The following is a 25,542-nucleotide window of genomic DNA, read 5'->3' as shown; positions in this document are numbered from 1 at the left end:
ATCACAGTGAAGAAACTGGATACACACATGGAGTAGTTCCTTCAGCTAGATCATAAGGCACAGCATGAGAAATAAAGGTGGAAACTGCTAATTCACAAAGTATTTTTAGGGTTAGGCTAAGGTATCTGAATTTTATTCCAAAATTGTTGGTACTGGAAATCGAAAGGGACAGGTTGATTAAATATGTTTCCCTCACACACAGAGGGAACATGTAATTAAATATGTGTCTCCTTTTTGGCCCCTGCTCTTTTCCAATTTCACTCTATATATCTTCTATATTCTAAATCATATTTACAATAGGACTACAGGGCTGTAAATCAACAGGAGGAAAACAAATTTAATTATGTATGTACAGGAGGCCCATAAGAATATGAGACCCACAGGCAGTTGGGTAATTGAGGCTTACATGCCATCCTGAGCTAAGTACAAAGGGGTAAGGGTCTGGGATTTCAGATGGGAGGAAGAACACCTACAGGTAGATGGGAAGAGCAAACCGTTGCCGTAACGTACAGCCACATGGACCTCAGACAGGACTGTGAGTGCCAGGCCCTGCTGCTCACGTCCAGCCACCACGCCGAGCCCACACTTTCGGTCATCTCTAGTCATAGTTCTCTTTCTGCATCAGACCCTCTATCTAAACTCTTTCAGGCAGTTAAGGGGAGGTGAAAAAAAAAAAAAAAAGCTCTTCCTGAGTCTTTCAGGCCTTGATTATCTTCAACTCAAAATTGTCCATGTGCCAAAGTAGCACATGGTGTGTCGACATTTCCTGAACCCGTCAGAATGAATGAAGAGATGGATAAATACAGGGATGACAAGGTTGGGAGGAAGAGAATGAACTTGTTGCTTATTCTCCATGTCCCCGCAGAATATTCACCGTAAACACACGAGTATATGCAAGTGGTGTTTATGTATGGTGTCATCTGAGGGCCAGCAAGCCGTCCTCCTGTGCAGAGAACGGCCAGATGCTCGGCACTTTCACTTACACGGAGAAGCGCAGATTTCTACTGGTCACCCCGCTTCTACTCCTGCTGCCATGTAATCCCACCAGAACCAGCCTTGAAACAGCAATTACATCATTTCATTCCCCTGGTGCAAACCCTCCAGTGGTTTCCTACTTTATTTAGATCAAATTCTTCCCAATTCTCAAAGCCCTCCTTCGTCAGGCCTCTGCCGATCTCTCAGGCCTCCTCTCCTCTCACTTTGTTGCCTTGTTCCACCCCCAGAAAGCCCCCCTTCTACCTTTCAAGTGCCTCCACCTCCTGTTCTCCTAACTCCTCGGTAACCCTTCCCTCTGCCTGGAAAGATCTGCCTCAAGGTCTTCCCATGCTGGCTCATTCTTATACTTTATGTTTTAGCTCGGATGGCATCTCCTCACAGAGCCCTCCATGACCCTCCACCCCCTCTGTGACCTAAAGTACCTCTCCTGCTTCTCACCCCCCTCACCTTATAACACTCTCATGTAATACGCTTCATAGCCATTTTCACTACCACATAGTTCACTTGTTTACTTTTTATGTTTTATCTTCTGCCAGCTGACATGTATAACCCACAAGGATAGGCCCCTTATCTGTGGTTTACTACAGTGCCTACAGCAGGATTTAGTACATGGTAGGCAATAAATATTTGCTAACTGAATGTATGAATACAAGCTAGTGCCTTAATTTGTTTCTATGCAACCGTTAAACTTCCAGAGGGATAGTCCTGTGTGCACTGCCTTGCCATCTTTGCAGAGGCTCTCTCCTTAACCCCTTTATGCTGCCCTTTTTCACTCATTATTTACCTGCAAATGTCATCTTTCACTGCTCATTGACCTCCAGATTGCCAAATCTAGTTGCCTACCTTACATTTCTCTTGTTTTTGATGTTTCTTGAAATGATTTCTTCCTGGCTTGTGTGAGCCAGAAATACCTTGATTTTCATGCAACTCTCATGTTTCCTCCTCTTGGCTTTCGTTCAGGTTGTGCTTGATGTCACTTTAAAAAAAATAACTGGTTGACTCTATTTTTACCTGGATTTCCATTTTTCTTCAGGAACTTTATCCATCCTTATGATTATATCCAATCCTAAAGAGGTATGTATCTCCAAACGCTCCTAAAGACCTCCAGGCTTTTCTACTTGGTACATCTGTTGCTGATTTGTAGTTAGGGTCAAACTGTACGAGTGTGACCTGGGCAACTTACCATATTTTACCGTGTATAATGCGCGCTTCTTTGCCCAAATTTGTGAGGGAAAAATAAGGATGCACATTACATGGGTAGAACTAATTCCGTATCTGTTATGTATAAATGTTTTTAATTCTTTTATTCATGCTTATTAGTTAAAAGTGTAACTCTAGAAATAAATAACAATATCCATATGCAAAATAACATCCTGAAATAACGATAATCAGTTTTGTTGAACTTATGATGAACTTGCAACGATGAAGAGCTCTTGGCCTTCTCTGATGCATAAATATCGTAAATTTGTTACTGGCACGTAAAATTTCTTGGATCTTGTATCTGTTCTTGTGTTTTGTAACTATTTGTTACATAAAATTTCTTGTACCATAATGTTTAAAAAAATGGTAACATTCCTTTATAATACAAAAAACAAGTACCTAAATGTAAACAAAAATTTGAATTAAAAAATTAAAATGAAAGATTTTTTCCCCTAACAGTTTGGGCCAAACATGTGGGTGTGTATTACACACAGGAGCACATTTATACATGGCAAAATATGGTATCTCAGTCTCCGTTTCCTCAACTATAAAATTGAAATAGTACCTATTCTGTGAGGATCCAAAGAGACAGTATATGGGTTGCCTGGTTCAGAACCAGCCACACATTTGTGGAAGCACTCAACAAATGTTTGTCATTATTATCATTATGAACCCCATTGAATCTAGCCTTTGTCAAAACCACAGGTAAGGTATTCCTTGACTGTATGGTATTACACCTAGTGCTCTATGTAAAGAAACTATATTTCTGGATTGTGCATTTACTTATGTACTAAAATTGTTTAAAAGAAATTCTACTGTATGTTTTAAGTTTGCATTGAAGTACGCCTACAGCCGATTGACAAGGAAAAAAAGTCATAAGATGGATATCAAAAAATAACATTAATGAGCTGCTAAAGCTAAAATTACAGGAACTTATGAAATTGGTTAAACATAAAAACCATTAAACTGTTTACTGAAGCTTCACAGATATACTGCAGCTAATGAGCATTTCTGCTATTTAAATAAGCCCAAATTGAACACACATTACATGGATACATAATTAGTCATGGCAGTCAAACACACACAGACTTACTTTTAAAGCTCTATTTAGGGATCTTTTCCATTTGATTTATTTTGTTAATTAAAATATTTTTCAGTATTCACTTATATTTTAATAATATTGTTTTTACAAGTAGTATAATTTACTACTGGCTTTCTGTTTGTTTTTATTTAGTCTTTAAATGGAACCAATGGGCATCTTATATTAAACATTTTTCTTAACCCTTTTCTGTAATTATTTATGTCACTCATGGTATCATTCAGCATTTTAGAAATTTCTTTCACTGAAAAGTATATGTAAAACATTTCAGTAGCCTGTCTACTTTTTTCACTCTCCTAATTATCGAGAAGTATTAAGCACCCAAATGTGCATAGAATTATGATGATTATGGTCCAAATCAGATTAAAGGATAATCTATTCCTTCAAGGAGTTTGTAGTCTTAAGTAGATGGTATCATTGAATATAAATAAGCAAATCAAAGTGTAGCATTTGGAAATCCAACAGAGAATTTGAAAACAATCCCCATATATTTCCTTCAAGGACACTAGCCTCCTTGAGGAGATCTCTTCCAGATAAAATGAAATCAAATCTTCAAGGAGGTTAGAGTTTTAAATAGATGGAATTATTGCAGAGAAATAAGCAAATCAAGGTGAAGTGCTTGGACAATTTTAATTCTGAATTGATTAGTTGGTCAGTTTAGGAAATGAGAATGAGATTCCCCATAGAATACAAGGAAAACAAAAGGAGTTGCTACAGGCTATTATTGATATCCATCTTTTGTATTTAATTCAGGGAGCCTAAGCTTGTCCTGAGCTTGGAGGAGAACAAAAGTAAATCTGTATTTTATATTGCCTGGATTCTACAAGCATATCCAAACTGAACATTATTTAACCATAGCAGTAGGGAAATCAAATAGTTACATCAATCAAAAGAAATTAACCAAGTGGCTATTTTTTCTTGTCAGTGTGTTTGCCACTGTAGAGGCTTTTTTATTTATGTATTTTTATTTTTCTTAAAGAAAAATATTTGGGCTTCCTCTCTACAATGAGCTGACTTTCTGATTGTGGAAATAAGACTTACAAGAAAAATAATAAATTAAGAAAACATAATATGAGTGCTAAATAATGGAACAACAACGATTACGTTTTTCATATTATATTTTTCAACCAAAAAACATTTATTGAATTCCTCTTGTATGCCAATTATTGTGCTAGATGCTGGGAAAGGCTCTGACTCAGATATGGGTCCTGAAGTCAAGGAAGGAAGGAGACAAAGCAAATAGTAACTGAAATCAATTTACATGGGGACTAGTTTAACAGAAAGTGGTTGTGGGTAATTTAGCAGAAAGGGAACAGAAATGGTTCCATTGGAAGAGATGACCTAAAGTCTGTATCTGTAAATCTGGTTAATACTAGAATTCTTTGCTATCCCTCCACCCTCCATCTGCTTCATTTTAGTTACTACCATGGTTCCCAGTAGCGAAGATTTAGGCCTGTTGTTGGCCCATTCTTAGCTTTCTCTTGCCCCCATACCAAGGGCTAGTGGCAAGGAGGACTTTAGAGTCACAAAGAACTAGACTCAAATACTGGCTCTGCCACCTGTTGGCTAGTTTCAGGATGATAATATCTACCTTAAAGAGTTGATTTGTGGTCTACATGAGATATTATATGGCAATATTCAGTATCATGTCTGCCTCATACAAGATGTCAATAAATGCTAATTGCTTTTCTTAACATTCTTTATTACATGAAGATGATATAAATGAGATGTAAGAAGTAACAGGAAAGTTTCCTTTGGATGAATTGTCACAACATAGTCACTGACTTGATGTTGAGATAATCGGAGAGAAAAGATTCAAAGATTATGCCAAGGATTTTACGAACTACTTCTATGTCATTTGAGAAAGCAGAATAGGAAAATACAGCAGTGAAAATTTAAAAAGTGATCATGGAATCAGGTTGAAAAGCATAAAGTATGGTGTCTGTCATATAGGGTCTCTGGTCCTGTTGCCTACACAAGAATGCAGGATATGGTGAGGCCAAAAAGGAACACCAACGGAACCACAGATAGGAGAGTCATACCACTATATTCTCCATGGTGGCTGGGTTGAAGATACAGGAAGCAGGCGTCACATGATGCACAATCTGCTGTCCGCTTCTCTGCCAACCAACCCCAGTGCCAGCAAAGCCACCGCAGTTATATTAGTGGCTAATGGCTAACTGGTTACAGCTGATGGCCAACTAGTCAGAGCTGATGGCCATCTACTACCCAAGCCAGCACCTTTCCACGTGAGGTCGAGAGTCTGGAAACTGCTCTTCTGGCTCTGTCCCCACAGTGTCCTTGAAGCCAAAAGGGACTTTTATGAGGAAGAATTGATTGTCTTGAATGCTCCTGAGAAATCAAGGAAGGTAGTGCCATAATTAGGGTGAGACAGGTGAGGTGCCTGCCTGTACTTGCACAGTCTTGAGCCCGGGGACCTTCTTAAATCTTATTCTTTGGGTGACTTGCTCAACTAACTATTGCTCCGGACCTGAACCAAGGTGTTCACTGAGAAGAGTCACTGAATGTGGCAACCTGGGGCTAATTAATCGTCTTCATGAAAAGAGTTTTAGTGAAGCTTTGGGAGACAAATGCAGGGCTGTAATCATTTAAAAATTGGAGATACTGTACATGTATGTACACAGTTATGGGGAACTCAGGGGGAGTGACTGGTAACAGAGAAGAGAGCGCATATAAAACAAAAGCCTTACAAGGTAAGAGGAGAGAATCCTAGGGTTAATGCTCAGGGACTGGCCTTGGATAAGAGGGAGGTAGAGTGGGCACAGATCCAGTAAGTTTGTAGTTTGGGCAATGAGAAGACAAAGGAGTTCCCAATGATAGCTTCTGTATTCTTTATGAAGTAGGAGTCAAGTTCTTCTCCTGACCGTGGGGAAAAGAGAAAGGAACCAGTTGCTTGGAGAATAGAAAATGTAAAAATGGAGGTCACTGACAACCAGTCATGAAATGGAGGAAGGCCCAGAGGAAGCTTTGAACTGGGATTTGCATATGATGATTTGGAAGGGACAGTAGAGCATTCAGGTTGGAGTCTACCAGGTAGCTGAAAGGGCCAGAATAAAGGAACTTGAGATAATGTTTGAGGTCATTTTCATAGAGGTGAAGTTAAAGGCACAAGATGACTACAATTTCTAACACATAAAAGTGTGGTAGACTGACTCTTTTAGAGCTGGTAAGAGGAAGATAAAGAGGGAAGGAGTAGGAGCCCAAGAAAGACAGTTTCAAATGAGGAGAGCCCAAATGAAATAGTATTCTGCATATCGAAGAAGGAGATCAAAATGAATGTGATTCAACCTGGATGCTACAGAAAGGCAAAAGGGAGGTGGACTGAAGTCCCAGAATGTGGTGACTGTGGAGACCATGCTTTCCTTAGAGGGACAGACTGGAAGGAATAATTGGGCAGTGAAAACAGTAGACAGTCTGTAAATTATTCTAAGAAATTAGGTAAATGAAGGTGCGAGAATAGCAGTGAGAACAGAGAACCATGTCAAAACCAGCTTTCAAAATAGGAGATGAGAGGAGAGGAGAGCAGAAGAAGTAGAATATTCTAAGGGGAGTCAGAGATGATAATTTGAGGTCCGGGAGGAGCCGGAAGGTGCAGAATCAAAGTTAACTGTTGAGGGTTTTACAGAAATAAAATGATGAATCTTCATTGTGGGTGACATTGTGTTTGGAAATGGGTAGCATGTTGCTTCAAATACTTAGAGGCAGAGGGAGATGTAGTAAAGGCAAAACCCATGCCATCTGGACTTGATTATTCTTAGTTGAAGGCATTCTCTGGTTCCGTCCCTTCCCTAGTTATCTTATTTAAAGAGATCTCTGCTACCTTGACCCTGCAATTAGAATTTATTTGTTCTTGCTGAGATTTTGCTTTCAGCTCTGATTTACCAAGATTGTTGCCTCAGCTTGCCCTTTTGTTTCATTGTGCTTTTGTCCTAATGGCTAATAGGTTATGTGAAATTAAAAAACAAGCACACAGATGAATTCATCTGTTTTCAAGATAGCATTTTATTATAAATGTTGAAATTTTGTATTCCTCCCCCATCGTTTTACAACATCTCAAACTCTCCATAGAATACTAACAATTCTTGTTCATTATGATTTCTGTTGAATTGTTTATGGAGAATTAATTTATATTTATGTACAAAAATATAACATTCTTAACACCATTTTATAAATACTAAGGAATATACTTGTCATATGCTTGTGGGTTTCTCTTCTACATATATGACAGCACAGCTACATCAGTTTAATTGACCTTGGCAATCTGCATCTCCAAGTGATATGTCCCTGAGGGACGTTTTCTGCAATTTTAAGCTGTGGCTTATTGAAGAACTTGTGTGTCACAATACAATTAAGTCTATATAAAAAACAACATTTCATGCATAACATTAAATTGACTAAAAGTTCCTATTTCAAAACCATTTCTTGTTTTAAATCTACCTCAGAGTGTCTTTGTTTTTTTAAATAAGCTCATTCAAACATAGTAGTAATTAAAACAGAAAATTAACATAAATCTCTAATGTTTGGTATGAATTGAGGATGTTTTTGTTCTTTTTAAAGACTGCATAAAATTCTAGACACCATATCATTGAACACATTTCTCTCCCATTTGCAGAATAATATAGACTGAATAAGCATGTTTTGGGGTTTTTTTTCAAGTTCTTTTTCTGTTCAGCTATGGAGCTACTGGGACATATGCTGCCTTCTCTGTCAAGATGCAATCTCATAGAAATCTGTGGGAATACTGTGCCCGATCATAACAGAAAATCTCTTTCCCTCACCCCTGTTATGTTACAAACAAGAAAGAAAGGATACAGTCCTATTAATATTCATTTAACACTTCATAGGAAATGGCAAGTAGTTATTTGGTTTGCAAATGTAAATATACATTTTTCATCCACTTACGCTTTCACTCCTTCCAAGCTAGAAAACGGCAGAACAGAAGATGTGTGTCTGAGATTTGTTTTCATTGTGTTTCAAGTGAATTGTATCAGCAGAGATGTAAGAGAGCCCTGAGGAGCTCATAGAAGGGTACTTACCATGAAGAGGAGGGTGACAATCTTAGTAGTTAAATAAACGAACTCTTTTCTGTCAAATCATGAATAAAATGCATGTGGATTTGTTTTTACTCAATCTTTGATTTGAGTTCTAAGTTAAATACTTTGGAGCTTAAAAATATGGTTAAATAATGGAAATAACTCTATTATATTTCAAAAGAGTCATTGAAATCATGAAAGGTGTTGTTTGGATCCATAATACCAAATTCAACAAAGTTTCAATAAATTCATGAATTCATTTTCTCTCTCTCTCTCTCTTTCTCTCTCTCTCTCTCTCCACACACACACACACACACACACACACAGAGGGTGTCAAAAAATGTATATACGTTTTAAGAAGGGAAAAAAACTGTATTAAAATTGCAGTGATAGTAACCACTTTGAGCACCTCTTGTAATTGCAGAAGTCAAACGTGACTTGTATTTATATTTTGCTATTGGTATATATTGAGTATTACGATTTTAATACAGTTTTTTTTTCTTTCTTAAAATGTGTCTACATTTTTTGGGCACCCTCTGTATGTATGGGTGTGTGTGTATATGTGTCTGTGTGTCTATATATATTTACATTGAGTCCACTGTGCCTACAGGGAAATGATCCTAACCATTTGATATTCAAGTTGTAATGAACAGTCATCTTTGCATTGGCTACTTAGTGCCGCTGACAGAAACTGTTTCTGACCCACCGTGCACTGGTTTTATTCATATAAGTTGTTCATGTCCTACTTGTCCAAGGACCCTTTGTAGATATTGAAATTCAAAGTATTAAGTATTAAAATGGAAACAAATGATCTCTATTTTGGTTGACATAAGCTTTACTATAAGATGTTAAATACCCTTACAACCAGCTGCATGGCTTCTCATTATCTTTTCTATTTATTTTTTAAATAAAAGAGCATATTCAATTTGAAGTCCTCCTGAAAGAGTAAGGGGAAATTCAGTAGATAATTTTCAATGTGAAAGAAAATACTTTTATATTTTGGAATACAGTGTGAGAGAGTTGTTTATTAGTGTTTATTTGTTAATTAGAGGATTATTAACAATGATAAAAATAATCAAAGTAGTTGATATTCAGGTCCAAGATTTCACAGTATAAATGAATCAAATATTGAGGAAAAGAGCATATTTTTTAAAGTAAATATTAGTATGTGTGAATGTTTAGGGACATACAATAATGCAATGTGTATACAATGGAAAGACCCATGAATGAAATAACACTTTTGAATGCACAAATAAATGCTGCTCAGTGACTTATGGTGTTGCTGCTAAATATTTTAAGAAATGCAAGAGTTATTTATTAAACTTGAAGTAACATCTCCTGACTACTATCTGACTGAGTTAGTGATGGAGCTCTAATATTAAAGTGAATCATACTATGTACATTTTTAAAGCATAAGAAATTATCAAGCACATTACTCAAGAACTTCAATTTAATTCCACAAGCATTTATGCAGCACCTACTGTGTATAATACAGTGTACTCAAAGGTAGATTCAAGCACTATAAGCCCTGAAGTTTATATAATTTGAGGACTCCTCTATAAAGAAAAAAATTTACATATTCAAATTTAGTCACTGGGCCCTGAAAGAGACCCATGTAAGTAAGGGACCCTGAAGCTTAAGCTTCAATAATTTCACAGTATATATGTCTTTAACTATAATAGCTGCTGAGGGAAATCAAAAATAACTAAGTCATAATCCCTCCTTGCTCAAGCTTAGAGTGAAGTCTGTGCTGTCAAGGATATTCTTGTAAAATATGAGAAAAATGTATAAATGAGCTTTGATCACCTAGTGAAATAATTTTGAATTCCTTCTCATTTAAAAATCATCTTTATTTCATATCACTATAAAATACAAAGTTATATCACAGGTTTTTTTATTAAAGTTTATTGGGGTGACAATTGTTAGTAAAGTTACACAGATTTCAGGTGTACAATTCTGTATTACATCATCTATATATCAAATTGTGTGTTCACCACCCAGAGTCAGTTCTCTTTCCATCACCATATATTGGATCCCCTTTACCCTCATCTCCCACCCCCCTCACCCCTTATCCTCTGGTAACCACTGAACTGTTGTCTGTGTCTATGAGTTTTTGTTTCTTCATTTGTTTGTCTTGTTCTTTTGTTGTGTTCAGTTTTATATACCACACATTAGTGAAGTCATATGGGTCAAAGTCTTAGATAAAGTAGGTAGTTTTTTACATAGGAGAATTCTTTTTTACCCCTTGCGCATATATATATATATATATATATATATAGATATATATATATATATATATATATCCCATTACATAAACCATTTAGTGATGGTGTGTTAACAGTTACCATTATTATAAAAGGTTGAATTGACAAGCCATACTCACTATTGACTTTCTTGCACCTCAAGTAACTGTCAACAGATGGTAATGATGATCTGTTATGCAATAGGGAACAAATGATAAAGGTCTCATTTCCTGTGACCTTTAATAACATTAGAAAAATCTTCTCAACATGCCGTTCTGCATTGAAAATAATTACACAAATATTTAATTTTGCTCTCAGTGAAAGGTGATATTGCATCAGAGATACAAACAGTAGCAGATCTAAAATAAAAACCTGAGCACAATAGTACTGAGCCATCTACTCGTTCATTTATTCATTCATCCATCCATTGAACTGAGAGTCTCCTAATTTCCAAATACTCTGTGGTATAGTGGTGAGTAACATGGACACATTCCTGTTCTCATGGTACATACAGCCTTGTGGGGAAAACAATCAATTGTAATCCCTTAATAGGCTTCTAAAATTCTAATATTCTTTAAGTAGAAGATTACAAATATGTACCAAGGTTTATTTTCATTTCTATTATTGCTCAGAAGAAACTGGTTTTAGTTGCTAGAATAATATTTTTTACATTTCGTTATTTTATATTTGACTCATTAATCTATTCAACAATTAACTTCCAGAATCTTCCAATCTGTTCTTCTTTAGTATAAATTGTTACATTATCTTTTGGATTGGAGTAAAGAATAGCTCCGTTAGTGTGTCCTGAGATACTGAAATTAAAATTCGTGAGATGAATGCCTGGAGAGAACATTTTATCCTAAAAACTGGCTCAGTTTGCTCCATCATATATGGTGCCGTCTACCTTTCTTCATTAATTTTCTAATCAACTCTGTTTCTATTTTACATTCTTTTATCTCTTCAAAATATCAGGAACATGTGTCTGAAGTTTCCTTTAGGTATTTTTCTTAAAGGAACACAACGTCTTCCGTGTTCCATGACATTATATTCATTGAAACACAGCATATTTAGCATCTATTTAAGCATATTTAAAACTATTTTAAGGAATTATTGGTAATGTTTGCGTTTGTTGACTTTTAAAAGATAAAACAGAAATTGATATCTAAATGTAACTATTCCTGGATCCATTAAATTGTTTAACATTAAGTGTGAATGATTTAGTTTAAATGTTTTCTTTATAGAAGTTCCTGTTGTGAAAGGAAACGATTGTCCATCGATTCAAATTCACAACATAACTTACACCTGTGACACACAGGAACCAGTTTGGAATCATCTGAGTTATAACAAATTTGTGAAAATAATGGTTATGACAAATAAATTTTTAAAAAATGCATTTAAAATCCATTTAAAGGGATTTAAGTGGATTTTATATTCATTAAAATATTTAAAGGGGTATATTTTTCTTCTTCATGGATTCATACTTCTTAAACATAAATACCAGATCTGTAACATTACCTAAATCTGTGGTCTTTAATTTGTACATGTGAAGTATATTTTGAGTTGGTTAAGTCAATACTTTGAATGTATTGTTAACTCAGATATTTCATTAAATTTCCGTTTTTATGCTTCATTAAAAACAGTTGTTTGAATCCCTAGAACAATAATTAAATCAGAATTTTTCCTAGTTTTCAAATTATTGTTATGTCATGCACAGATTAGTCATTGCCTGTTGTCTTTCACTTGTTTTCAGTAAAAGAAGCCTTAAGCCCGATAAAATTTAACAGATGGGGTCTCCCAGAAGTAGATCCAGAAACTATGCAAACCAGTGAACCATGGGTGTTTGCAGGTGGTGATATTGTTGGTATGGCTAACACGACAGTGGAGTCGGTGAATGATGGAAAGCAAGCTTCTTGGTTCATGCACAAATATATACAGGTAGGCATTTGCAATAAATTTCAGTTAATTGTTTCCAATGCATAAGTACTTCTTTATTTTTGCTACTCATTCATATGAATATTTCTATAAGGTATGTAATAACTATATATGAAATAGGTCACATACATATTTACTCCAATAAGATGTTTTAAATGTGGATTGGATAACAGAACTGTTTAATTGATTGAAATTTCATTGTGCACTTCTACCAGTGGAATGCCATGAAGTTATTAGTCCTGCTGTGTTCAAAATACTTACCAATGGCTTAAAGACACCAGTAATATTTTTATCAAATCTGAGGGGTACACAATATAATAGGAGAATCTATATTCCCAATGATCTTATACAATACAGAAAACTATGTTGTCTATTCATTTGGATCGGATGAGATCCTGTCCACTATCCACCAAATTGTATGCACCTAATTGAAGAGAAAACAAATATTTCATAAATTTCCATGCAATTATTTTTTTCACTATCTAGTTTTGTGATACAAATGTAGAATTTAAAAGTGATAAAATATAAAGTTGAACATGCTCTGGTACAATAACTGTGGTCTTTGGGGAAAAAGCCATACTGCTAATACAAGATCTGTTGTCGTACTTTTTGAAGAAATGCTTCATTTTCTTCTTGTTCTATAATTTAATTAGATTTAGCTACAGTGAACTCATTTACATAAAGTGTTTCTGGAAAAGTTTGTTTTTGTTAATAAAATTCTTCATCTTTCTCCGGATAGGCTTCCTGTCTCTTTTCTTTTGCTTTCTTTGTTTGTTTTCACATGCTAACAAAATTCATTTTTTCTTTAATACTTTCTTGACTATTTTATTTCCCTTTGCCATGATCACTTAGTCTATTCTGATTGTCCTACTGTTTCTGTAATTTGTGCAAGACTACTTATCTCCTAGGTAGGGTCTGTACTTAGTACTGATTCCATCATATTTCTTATGTTCAGTTCACCTACCTACTCCCACTTCACTCCAGCATCTCGGAGTAGTGGGGCTTTTAAGATGTTTCGGGGTTTGGGCCAGAGTGTGGTGTCCCAGAAATGTTGGGCTGCAGGGATGGATATAACCAATCTACAGGTTTTGCATGGAGACAAAAATTTAGGTAGCAGTGTTTGGGGAGATGGCAATCTAAAATTAAGAAAGCCACCCAATCAGTCATAAATCAAAATTGACTAGGCTAGGAAGAAAAGGGAAAAGGGAATGCAATTTAACAGAAACCTGGGAAGCCAAGGAGATGAGTAGGTAATGGTGCTGGATACAAGCTCTGTAGCACTTGTACCCTGGAGTCTCCTTGGCTCAGAAATTCACAGAAGGGGCAGTTCAAGATGAATACCCAGGATGGACTCCTGCTTTAACTCCTTTTGCTCTTCCTGTCCCAAAACTTATCACCCTGTATTTTTCTCATTCCACTCTTATTTTCATAAAGTCTCAAGTCTCCCAATGGCACCACTTCCTGCATAACTTCTTAATCCATATCCCCAGAAGTGTATTCTCTCCCATGATTCAGCTGGTATTGAACACATCTTCACTCGTGTGTGTACCCTACCTTTCAAATTTACTGGGCATTTCCAGTGGGATATATATCATACCTACACCTCAAATTTATTTCTTTTAAACCAATTATTTTCTCCCAAACTTGTTCCACTTCCAATATTTAACATTTCTGATTCCTAGGTTCAAGTCCCCTAAATCAGTAGGGGACTCAGACTTCTAGATTACTCAGATTAATAAATTTTCAAAACCAATTTGAAAACCAATATAGGGCTGAGAGCTTATTTTACTGAATAATAGCATTAAAAGAAACATTCAAACACATGAAAATATAATATTGACTCACATATATTAACAAGAAGGTTCATGAGAAAAGTAGGAAACAGCACAGTCTGAGAATAAGAGATACCTCTTCAGAGAACACAGTTGAAAGATTTACACTAGCATGTTCACGTGCACACACACACACACACACACACATTTTTCTCATTGTAAAACAGCACTGTAGTACACGCCTTTATTTATGAATTGTTTGTCTAAATTTTCTTCATCTCTCTTGTATGTGTCTATCTCTGTAAAACTCTTTCATATACTTATTTTAATTTGCTTATATTTAGTGGAGTATGATTTTTGGTTAACCAGCTATCTCACTGACCAGTCTTTCACCATCTTGAAGAAATGAACATGGAATCAAGAGATAGGCGAAAAGGCTCTTGTCTTAGTCCAGACAAAACCTAGTGAATGTGTGAATTCAGTTTGCAGGAGTGAAAATGGAGGGAAGGCAGAGAGCCTAAAGAGATCTGAAAGGTAAAATTGAACATGTAGAAAACGGAAGGTGTTGATGTTTTCCCAAATTATTTAACTCCACTTACAGCTTTTAAATTAAAATGCATTGATAATATTTACTATACTTTATGATGATTGTGGTTTTATAGTGCTTCACAATTGTCATTTGAAGTATTCTTAAGGGTATTTTTCTTTTGACTTCACATTTTTATTTTTATTTCCCTAACTCTGATAAAAGAATACTGAAAAGAAAATGATCAATTATTTTATGTTACTACTTATTCATGAAAGGAACAAAATAGACTTTTGGGTATGATTTAAATAAATATGTACATATATATATATGTATATGTATATACACATACATATAAATATATATGTATATATATACACATATATATTTATATGTATGTGTATATATATATATATATCACTAGAGCAAATAGTGTTTGAAATATAAAATAGAAAAATTGTGACCAGTAAGAGTTTTGGATTTGCCTGAAGTGTTCAGATTTGTCAAATAAAGTGTTTAATTGCCTTTTACAAATAAAATAGAAATGGAAGATAGGTACAGTCTCTGTCAGGTAAAATCAACATTTCCACCTGCCTGCCAGTGTGTTGGGTGAAAAGTGCTAAGTAGTGATAAGATTACAAATGAACATACAGGCAAAGTGGGATTTTTCTTTCTGCATACTGTCATTAACTTAGTTCTAGCCTCTATCACCTCTTAAAATTACCTACACTTTCTCCCCTGTCAAATCCAATGCCCTTACATTGCAGCCAGAGTCATTTTTCTAGAATACAAGTTTGATAGTAATTTCCTTATTTAAAACCCTTCAGAGGTTCCTCTTTGCACTCAAGATAAAGCCCATACTCCTTAGCTGATAATGCCAATTGGAATTTCACCAACATACCAAGATTTCTGTTGAATCTCAGCCTTTCTCCTATGCCACCCATTTCATCTGTCTGGATCCTACTTGTCCTTCAGGTTTTGTTTCCTCCTCCTCTTCCTGGAACATACTGCTCCTGGTATGTTCTGTAGCACCCTAAGTTGCCCTGATTGAAGCGTTCTTACTGGTCTGTCCCTGTGCAAACCAGTGACCATGCTTGTTTATTGGCTTGTTTATACATATTTATACCCTCAAAATAAAGAATGTATTCATTCATTAAAAATACATAGAGTGACATAATTCATTTTAAAGGAATTTAAAGAATTTAAAGGAATTTAAACAAACCTATTAGTTTGTTACATAAGTTTATTTCACTGTAAATGAACAGAGTTTTCTTACAAATATAGCATTCATTAAGAAAAATTTTTATAATGTTCGAGGTGTATTCATGAATGAAGTTTTATAACATCTTGCCTTATGGTTTACATTAGTTTGTTTGGAGGAAAGCATAACACTAGATAGTGTGCTTTAAAAATGATTTAATGCACACATTATAGTAATAATTCATGCTTGCAATCATTGCAACTGGTTATTTAGAATTTCTTCGTAATATGTTTTTTTCAGATAAATGTGGTTATTTAAAGACATCATGTTGGGATTTCAGTAATTCCCATAGTTGTCTGAGAGAGCTTCATTTAAATTTCATTAGTTGATTTGATCAATTAATACTTATCGAGTAGCAGCTGTTAGGCCCAACACTTGACTTTGGGAGGGTACCAGAATGAATAAATGAGAAGAGGTATAACACAGTGGTTAGAAATTTGGTCTCTGAATTAAAACAGACCTGGTTTCAAAGCCAGTTCCAACACTTTCAAACTGTGTGACCCTGGGCAAGTGACTTACTGCTCCAAGACATGCTCTTCTTGGGGTAAATAGACAATTTATTGATAAACGAGCAATAATGTTTTGAGTTGCTGCCATATTGGGTTACAGAGATAATTATGTAAGAGAATTTAGTAGTGAGTCTGAGCTTAAATATTTGTTGTTTGTGTTGTGGATTATTAGGGATCATTTCTTTTGGATTGCTAAAATGGTATCAGAGGAAAATTATAAAATAGGAAATTTGAATAGAAAGACAAAGTGTAGGGTTTTAAGAGATGAAGATTGAAAGAGGCTATTTTAGGTAATTATAAAAGCATTTTATTTAGCCATTCATTTATTCATCTCTAGGCAACTGTCTATCCATGTAGTCATTCATGTATGGTTTCATTCATTCATTCAATAAACAGCAAATTTTTTTAAAATAGTGCTATCTTTTATAGAAAGCAATAATCACTAGGTTTATAAATGTGAATTAGAACATGAAACTTGCCATTAATAATGTTACTGTCTGGTAGGGAAGATGGTTGTATAATCAGACATCTAATACAACATAATAAATGCAATAATAAAAAATGTAAAGGCACAAGGTAATATGGAAGAGATGAAGATTGATTCTGCGTGGATGTGGGTATCTGGATGTGGAGTCAGCAAAAACTTAACAAAAATCAAAATACAAATAAAGAGGGAGGGTAAAAAAAACTGGAAGAATACTGAGCTATTTGAATTGAACTTAAAGAGGGCTGCTGGATAAATTGTATAGCTTGCTCACTCCACAAGGGGTACTCAGATGAGGGTACCAGCTGGCTGAAATCCAGACCAAGCTCCACTCACCAAACAATGGTATCTTTTGTTGTGCCGTTTCTATTCAGAGGAAGGAGTGCCTTCCTTGAATTTTCACAAAGGTACTTTCTACTTGCTCTGTAAGCCTTGCACCTGTGCAACAGCTTCTTTTTATTTCACCAGAAGGCAGTCTGGGCTAGTGGAGGCCCCCAATATAGAGAATCTATAGGGAAAATGGAAGGAAAGATCTGTAATTATACTGGGGTTACCCGAACATGATGAGAATACACTGTTTAAGATTTTAATGTGGGGTATGTAATGAGGCAGAATGTGGTAGGAATTATTTGCCTAAAGAAGTGATAACGTCAGATCTGCTATTAATATAGAGAGAAACATTTTCGATTTGTCAACATTTCTCTCCTTAAGAGTCAATATTTTATAATATTAAACTTACTCTTCTTTAATTAATATTAGTAATCAGTGGTCTCATATGATTTCACCTTAATTTTTGTATAGGTTGGTGCAAAAGTGATTGCGGTTTAAAAGGATACAAACAAATTGCAAAAACTGCAATTACTTTTGCACCATCCTAATAATAATATGCTAGTGAAATCCAGGCATAATTGAGTTTTTTTCTTCCACTGGAAAAGAATTACTGAATATCAAAGGTAATTTTGACAGTGTTCCTAAAGAAAGAGTATATAACTGAAAGAATGACTATAGCTAAACAAAAAATTGTATAAATTTTAAAATGTATTTGTACTTTTACTTGCATTTTTCTAATGTATTTATTTAACGTGTGTGAGTCTGTGTGTGTGTGTGTGTGTGTGTGGTGTGTTGTGTGGTCAGATGGATAGATAAAAGGTTCTGCACTAGAAAAAAATAACCACACTGACCTATCATAATGATGTTTGAATTCAAAGATTACCCATATAAAATGGAGAAAAATATACAATATGACATAATGGAAAACTAAATTTACTACAACCAATCAACACTAAAATAGTCAAGAAATAGAGTTCAATTTTAACTGAAATTATTATGGGAAAAATCTCATGAAAGAAGTGCTCCCTGATTTTTATGCTCCTTGTAATATACCTTTTATATTCACTTGTCAATTATTGTAATAATGCTACTATTTGTTTAACATCTATTATACATTGTGCATTTGTTGGTTACAATGACCTTGTGAAATGGGTATCATTGTCCTTGTCTCACAGCTTTAAAAAAATAAAGTCTCAAATGATAAGGAAACCTATTCCAGGTCAGTATCTTGTCAGTAAGGAACCCAGGATTTGAACACAGGCATGTCCAGGTATTATCTTTACCTGGACTGAACTACTTCCCTGGCACTTTTAACTCTGGATTCTTACTCTTCTTGCCAATCAGCAGCAGTCCTACAGTAGTCTTCAATTTAAAAATATAATACTGCATTACAACTTAACCTGAGAGTTCCTCTTTAGTTTGAGACTGAAATTAGAAGATTGTGATTGGAGGCTGTAATGTGTGTGAAACTTCGTTCTGGTTAAAAATACACCTGAACCAGAATGTGGATAGGAAAGTTCTAAGAATATGAACAGTCCACATTTTCTAAGTTCCAAAGAAAATAGAGTTAGCTCAATTAGTATGACTGAAGTCCTAAATTTAACTGTTGAGGATAAAAATGAGGCATTTTAATTATACAGACGAATCCAGAATATTCATTAACAAGAAATTGGTTAAATCCAGAATATTTATTTAAAACCACAGGAGTAAAAATAAATTATCTTATCTGTTATGTCATTGGAATTAACCCCTGGTCGTTCACAAAAGGTGGAAAGAATTCACAGACTCAGCCTGAAATGAGGAGAGCAAGGAAGTTAAGTTCATTCAAGAAGAAGGAAGATGGCCTAGATGTTGCCGGGGCAGAGGACTGCACCTAACTTTAGGTTAGCTTTTTCTTATATAGGAAAGTGTATGCAAATTTCCTAACAGCAGGAGATATGACATATAGACTGAGGTCATTTGATTGACATATGTTGGTTATATAACTATGCGCATGCTCTTACCCAGAATGCATACAGAAAAACCCACAGGGGGGCCAAATCTTAATGTTGATTCCATTTTAATTGCATTATAATTAGTCTAGAGTTCAACTAATGGGCAGGTGTTGGCAGTTTGTGCATGTATGAAGAACCAGTTAAAACCAGTTGGGTCTTGTCTCCTCTTTTTATGAGAGTTTAGACATCTTAGATTTATTTCTAGGGGATGAGTCTGGGTGGTTTTTGGGGAGGGGATGCAGGCCTGAGCAATCCCCCTTCAGGTTCACTTTTAGTAACCCTTTTCTGTCGCATGATTATCCTATGAAACAAAAATCAATAATTAGCTGGTTAATCAGAAAAAATTAAAATGGGGAAGTGTAAAAAGGATAGACATGCACGTCAAGCATGTCATTTTAATTTAAAGCCTATAGATATTTCCTCATTTTCATTTCTCAAAAAAAATGCAGTGCCAAGACCTTTTGAATCCAATAGTTGAAGTTCTATCATGTTCCTTACTAAACTTATCTATAATATATTGTCTACAATTTCTAGTTTTGTTTTTAAAGTGGGGCAACACCTTCAAGAAAAAGATATGGTATATTCCAGAAAATTGCTTTTTATGACATATAGTTGCCGTGTAGTCATTGTTTATCCCACACCTACTTTGACAGCAAATGTTTAGTAACTTTTTTTATGATATCTTTTGAAAACATTTAACTTAGTTTTCACAGAATCACCCCTCTTTGATTTTACATTCATATAACTCACCAATTTATGTAATTTTTATTTACATTTATAACCAACACAAATGGGGTGAGAAACATACAAGTGACTCTCAATGGGCGCAGAGCTAACTTGACTGGTGGGAATAGAAAGTTTCCAGGCACACAAGGGTACTCTACTGGTGACAAAGAGTACCCAGTACTCAGCACCCTTTTGCCATTCTTTGTGAGTCTCACACAGGAAAAGGAGAGAAGAATCTGTTAGGTGCAACCAACTTGATTAAGAGAGTCTACAATGTGCCTAGGGTCCTTCTTTACAAAAGCACCAAAGAAACAGCTTAATACCAAATGTTATTAACTTACAAAAATGCAATCATTCAGAAAATTGAGCACTCACTGTGTTCTAGTATGAGCATATAAAGAATTCAGTCACTAAAGTAGAGAAAACGGCTATGTGATATCTTACCATGCTATATTCTTCATTGAAAACAAACTTGGAGATGGAATACAGGCTAAGAGTTTCCAAATTCTAATCCCAGATCCGAAGCACATATTTCCTTAAAGTAGTCATGGTCGTACTGTAAAGATGATCTGATAAACATGGGAATATTTGTCAGATAAAGTTGGTCTAAATATATGGAAATTATAATGTCAAAACTCACTAGTTTGATTACATCATTAGAGTGATCCTTTGGTCATGTCATTATTCTGTGATTCAGAGTTCTGTTTTAAAATCACTATCTCTTAGATGCAACATTTGAAAACTACAATAGTTATTACTAGTAGTGGTCAACTGAATTTACATGTTACTGTTATGAAAGCACTTGTAATGGGAGAAACATAAATATTAAGAGACAAGGATAAGAATTATTACTGGAAGGATAAATATGGAATGAATGGGTAGGGATAGAATTTGAAATAAAGCAAAGAATTTGCATAGACCTTATTCAAATACAGGCAAGAAATGGAAAGGAAAATATCTTCCCCCCCCCCCCCAGGTAGAATTCATTTGGTGAAAATCAAACAATTATGAGAAACTGCAAAGATTAAGGAAGGAGGCATTGGGACATAAAACATTTTTTAAAAGTTTTGGTTACTATGTTTACAAGTGATTTTAGGAGTCGGTGAAAACTTAGTTACAGAATAGTTGAAGTTAAATAGTTATAGATTATTGTTTATTGACAGCCAGCATTTGAGGTCCACTTCCAACAACAATGAAAAGTTATTTTTTCACTATTGGTTTAGTTTCAATGTTTCTATTATATACATGAATTTGTCTAATGTGTGTTCCCAAATGATACTAGTTTTTTCTTCCTCAAGCTTTATTCTTTATTAAAATATGCTGTATTTTTATAACTATCCATGTTAAGGTACCTGATACTTTTGTGATTATTTCAGTTGTGAATCTGTTATTCTTTCCAATTTGTCAATCTCCTCTGAAACTAATTTTTGTGGCAGAATTATCTTAAAACAGAGATACAAAATATTTTGGCATCATACTAGCTCAAAAGTGGTTTTTTTTAGCCCTATAAGATCACAGAGCACAAGTATCTTTTAAGTTTTAGATTTCTACAGTGTTTTCCAGCTCAGCAACAAAGCTTATATATTTTAATAAAGTTCTCTAACAGTTCTACTCAGATGTATATAGAACATGGCTATATTTTGAAATAAGTGTTTGTAAAATTCTTTAAAACTATCGTAAATTCCTTGCATTGATGATCCACTTTTCTGCTGCTTGAGGTTTTTGTGTATTTTCTTCTGATTTGATGGAGGCACAAAAGAATCACTAGTTGTTGAGGGAACTCGGTATCTCAGAGGGCTGGTAATGAGCTACAGAGCCTTTAACCTCTTGGCTACTAGTTCAGATCTGCCCCAGGTCAAGAGTGACAGAAAGTCATTACCATTTGATGGCAGTTCAATAGGCTATGTGAAAGGAATTTGTGATTTTAGTACCTGGTAGAGAGAGATTCATACCATAGTCCTGCCTCAGAATGAGTCAGTACAAAATGGTAGTTGTGATTTTAGTTAGAAGAGAAAGGAGTCCGTTCATTGATTGCTAAGGATTCCATGTCCTTCCTGTGAGCTGAGCCTCCTCTTGGTGAACTTGTTGATGGAACGGAGTGGGAAAGCCCGACTGTGCTGGTGTTGCTTTGGGATTTGAGGCCTCGGTACACATCCCTAGGAATCCCTATCTGTCATTGCTGGTAATGAGGAACAATTCAGCATCACTACATTGACTTTTAAAAAGTGATTTCAGTCCCAGATGGTGATTAATTCAAGGCTGAAAGTTACATCATGCACATCTCCTGTTTTTTCAATGCCCTCTGCATATATATTTTAAATCTTTAATTTTCCTTTTTAATATTATTAATTTCATCTGCATTTGGACATATGACTGAACATTTCGATAGGCCTATTCATTCCCATCAATCTTTCACTGGAGAAATATTGAGTTAACAAACAAGAATAGAACATTGTAAGGACACTGTGAAGATGGAGAATTTGAAAATGAGCACAGTGCTAAAGGATCATTGCTATAAAATTAATTGAATTATGTGTGTTCCTATCAGTAAATGAAAACTTTCACCTTCTGTCATTTTTAGGGATTGAGATTATGTGAGGGATTTTTGTCTTTTTTTTTTTTTTAATTTATTGGGGTGAAAATTGTTAGTGAAATTACACAGATTTCAGATGTACAATTCTGTATTACATCATCTATAAATCCCATTGTGTGTTCACCTTCCATCAGTTCTCCTTCCATCACCATATATTTGATCCCCCTTACCCTCATCTCCCACCCCCGACCCCCCTTAACCTCTGGTAACCACTAAACTATCATCTGTGTCTATGAGTTCTTGTTTCTCATTTGTTTGTCTTGTTCTTTTGTTGTTTTTGGTTTATATACCACATATCAGCGAAATCATATGGTTCTCTGCTTTTTCTGTCTGACTTATTTCGCTTAGTATTATACTCTCAAGATCCATCCATGTTGTCACAGATGTTCCTATATCATCTTTTCTTACCGCCAAATAGTATTCCATTGTGTATATATACCACAACTTCTTTATCCATTCATCTATCAAAGGACATTTTGGTTGTTTCCATATCTTGGCCACCATAAACAAAGCTGCAATGAACATTGGAGCACACGTGTCTTTATGTAGAAATGTTTTCAGATTTTTTGGGTAGATACCCAGGAGAGGGATTGCTGGGTCATATGGTAATTCTTGTCGTAATTTTTTGAGGAACCTCCACACTGCCTTCCATAATGGCTGCACCAGTCTGCATTCCCACCAACAGTGTATGAGGGTTCCTTTTTCTCCACAGTCTCTCCAACACTTGTTACTATTTGTCTTGTTGATGATAGCCATTCTGACTGGGGTAAGGTGATATCTCATTGTGGTTTTTATTTGCATTTCTCTGATGATTAGTGATGTTGAACATTTTTTCATATGTCTATTTGCAATTTGTATGCCCTCTTTGGAGAAATGTCTCTTCAGGTTGTCTGCCCATTTTTCAGTTGGGTTGTTTGTTTTTTTGTTGTTGAGTTTCATGAGTTCCTTGTATATTTTGGATATTAGCCCCTTATCGGAGGCGCTGTTTGCAAAAATCTTCTCCCATTCAGTTGGTTGCCTCTTTATTTTGTCGATGTTTTCTTTTGCTGTGCAGAAGCTTTTAGGTTTCATATAGTCCCATTCGTTTATTTTAGCTTTTACTTCCCTTGCCTTTGGAGTCAAATTCATAAAATGCTCTTTGAACCCAAGATCCGTAAGTTTAATACCTATGTTTTCTTCTATGCAGTTTATTGTGTCAGGTCTTATGCTTAAGTCTTTGATCAATTTTGAATTAATTTTTGTACATGGTGACAGAGAGCAGTCCAGTTTCATTCTTTTGCACGTGGCTATCCAATTCTCCAAGCACCATTTATTGAAGAGGCTGCCTTTCCTCCATTGTATGTTTTTAGCTTCTTGGTCAAAAATTATCTGTCCATATTTATGTGGTTTTATTTCTGGGTTTTCAATTCTATTCCGTTGGTCTATGTGTCTGTTTTTCTGCCAGTACCATGCTGTTTTGATTATTGTAGCCCTGTAGTACAAGCTAAAGTCAAGAGTGTGATACCTCTAGTATTGTTCTTTTGTCTTAAGATTCCTTTGGCTATTTGGGGTCTTTTGTGGTTCCAAACAAATCTGATGATTTTTTTGTTCTATTTCTTTAAAAAATGCCATTGGGATTTTGATGGGGATTGCATTAAATCTCTATATTGCTTTGGGTAATATGGCTATTTTAACTATGTTGATTCTTCTAATCCATGAGCATGGAATGTCTTTCCATTTCTTTGTGTCTTCTTCAATTTCTTTCAAAAGTGTCTTACAGTTTTCAGCGTATAGGTCCTTCACATCCTTGGTTAAGTTTATTCCTAGGTATTTTATTCTTTTTGCTGCAATTGCAAAAGGAATTGTTTTTTGTATTTCTTTTTCTGAGATTTCATTGTTAGTATATAGGAATGCAATGGACATTTGTACATTGATTTTGTAGCCAGCAACTTTACTGTATTCATTGATTGTTTCTTATAGCTTTTTCGTGGATTCTTTAGCGTTTTCTATGTATAGCATCATGTCGTCTGCAGAGAGTGACAATTTAACTTCTTCATTCCCAATTTGGATGTCTTTTATTTCTTTCTCTTGCCTGATTGCTCTGGCAAGGACTTCCAACACTATGTTGAAAAGCAGAGGTGATAGGGGACAGCCCTGTCGTGTTCCTGAACATAGACAAAGGGCATCAGTTTTTCACCATTAATTATGAGATTAGCTGAGGGTTTGTCATATATGGCCTTTATTATGTTGAGGTATTTTCCTTCTATACCTATTTTATTAAGTGTTTTAATCATAAATGGATGTTGTATCTTGTCAAATGCTTTTCCTGCATCAATTGATATAATCATATGATTTTTGTCCTTTATTTTGTTTCTGTGATGTATCACATTGACGGATTTGCGGATGTTGAACCATCCTTGTGCCTCGGGGATGAATCCCAGTTGGTCATGATGAATAATGTTTTTAATGCATTGTTGTATTCGATTTTCTAGAATTTTTTTTAGGATTTTTACATCTGTATTCATCAGAGATATTGGTCTGTAGTTTTCCTTTTTTTGTGTTGTCCTTACCAGGTTTTGGTATCAGGGTAATGTTGGCCTCATAAAATGAATTAAAGAGTACTGTCTCTTCTTCAATTTTTTGGAAGAGATTGAGCAGGATTGGTAATAGATCCTCTTTGAAGGTTTGGTAGAATTCACTACTGAAGCCATCTGGTCCCAGACTTTTGCTTTTGGGAAGGTTTTGGATGACTGATTCAATTTCCTTACTGGTGATCGGTCTGTTTAGATTTTCTAGTTCTTCATGGTTCAGCCTCGGAAGGCTATATGTTTCTAAGAACTTGTC

General features: G+C 35.2%; 1 protein-coding gene across 1 annotated transcript in view; it reads left to right on the top strand.

Annotated features, from left to right (window-relative positions):
- The window catches only part of DPYD (dihydropyrimidine dehydrogenase), an 830,145-nt gene that overhangs the window by 351,831 nt on the left and 452,772 nt on the right, over positions 1–25,542 (top strand). The window contains 1 exon segment of the mRNA XM_033092743.1: positions 12,343–12,527. Within this exon segment, the coding sequence (XP_032948634.1) occupies positions 12,343–12,527 (185 nt within the window).

The sequence above is a fragment of the Rhinolophus ferrumequinum genome, chromosome 22 (genome assembly GCF_004115265.2).
Source record: "Rhinolophus ferrumequinum isolate MPI-CBG mRhiFer1 chromosome 22, mRhiFer1_v1.p, whole genome shotgun sequence".
NCBI lineage: Eukaryota > Metazoa > Chordata > Mammalia > Chiroptera > Rhinolophidae > Rhinolophus > Rhinolophus ferrumequinum.
Note: the sequence above shows the minus strand (reverse complement) of the source record. Positions and strands in the feature narration are given on the sequence as shown.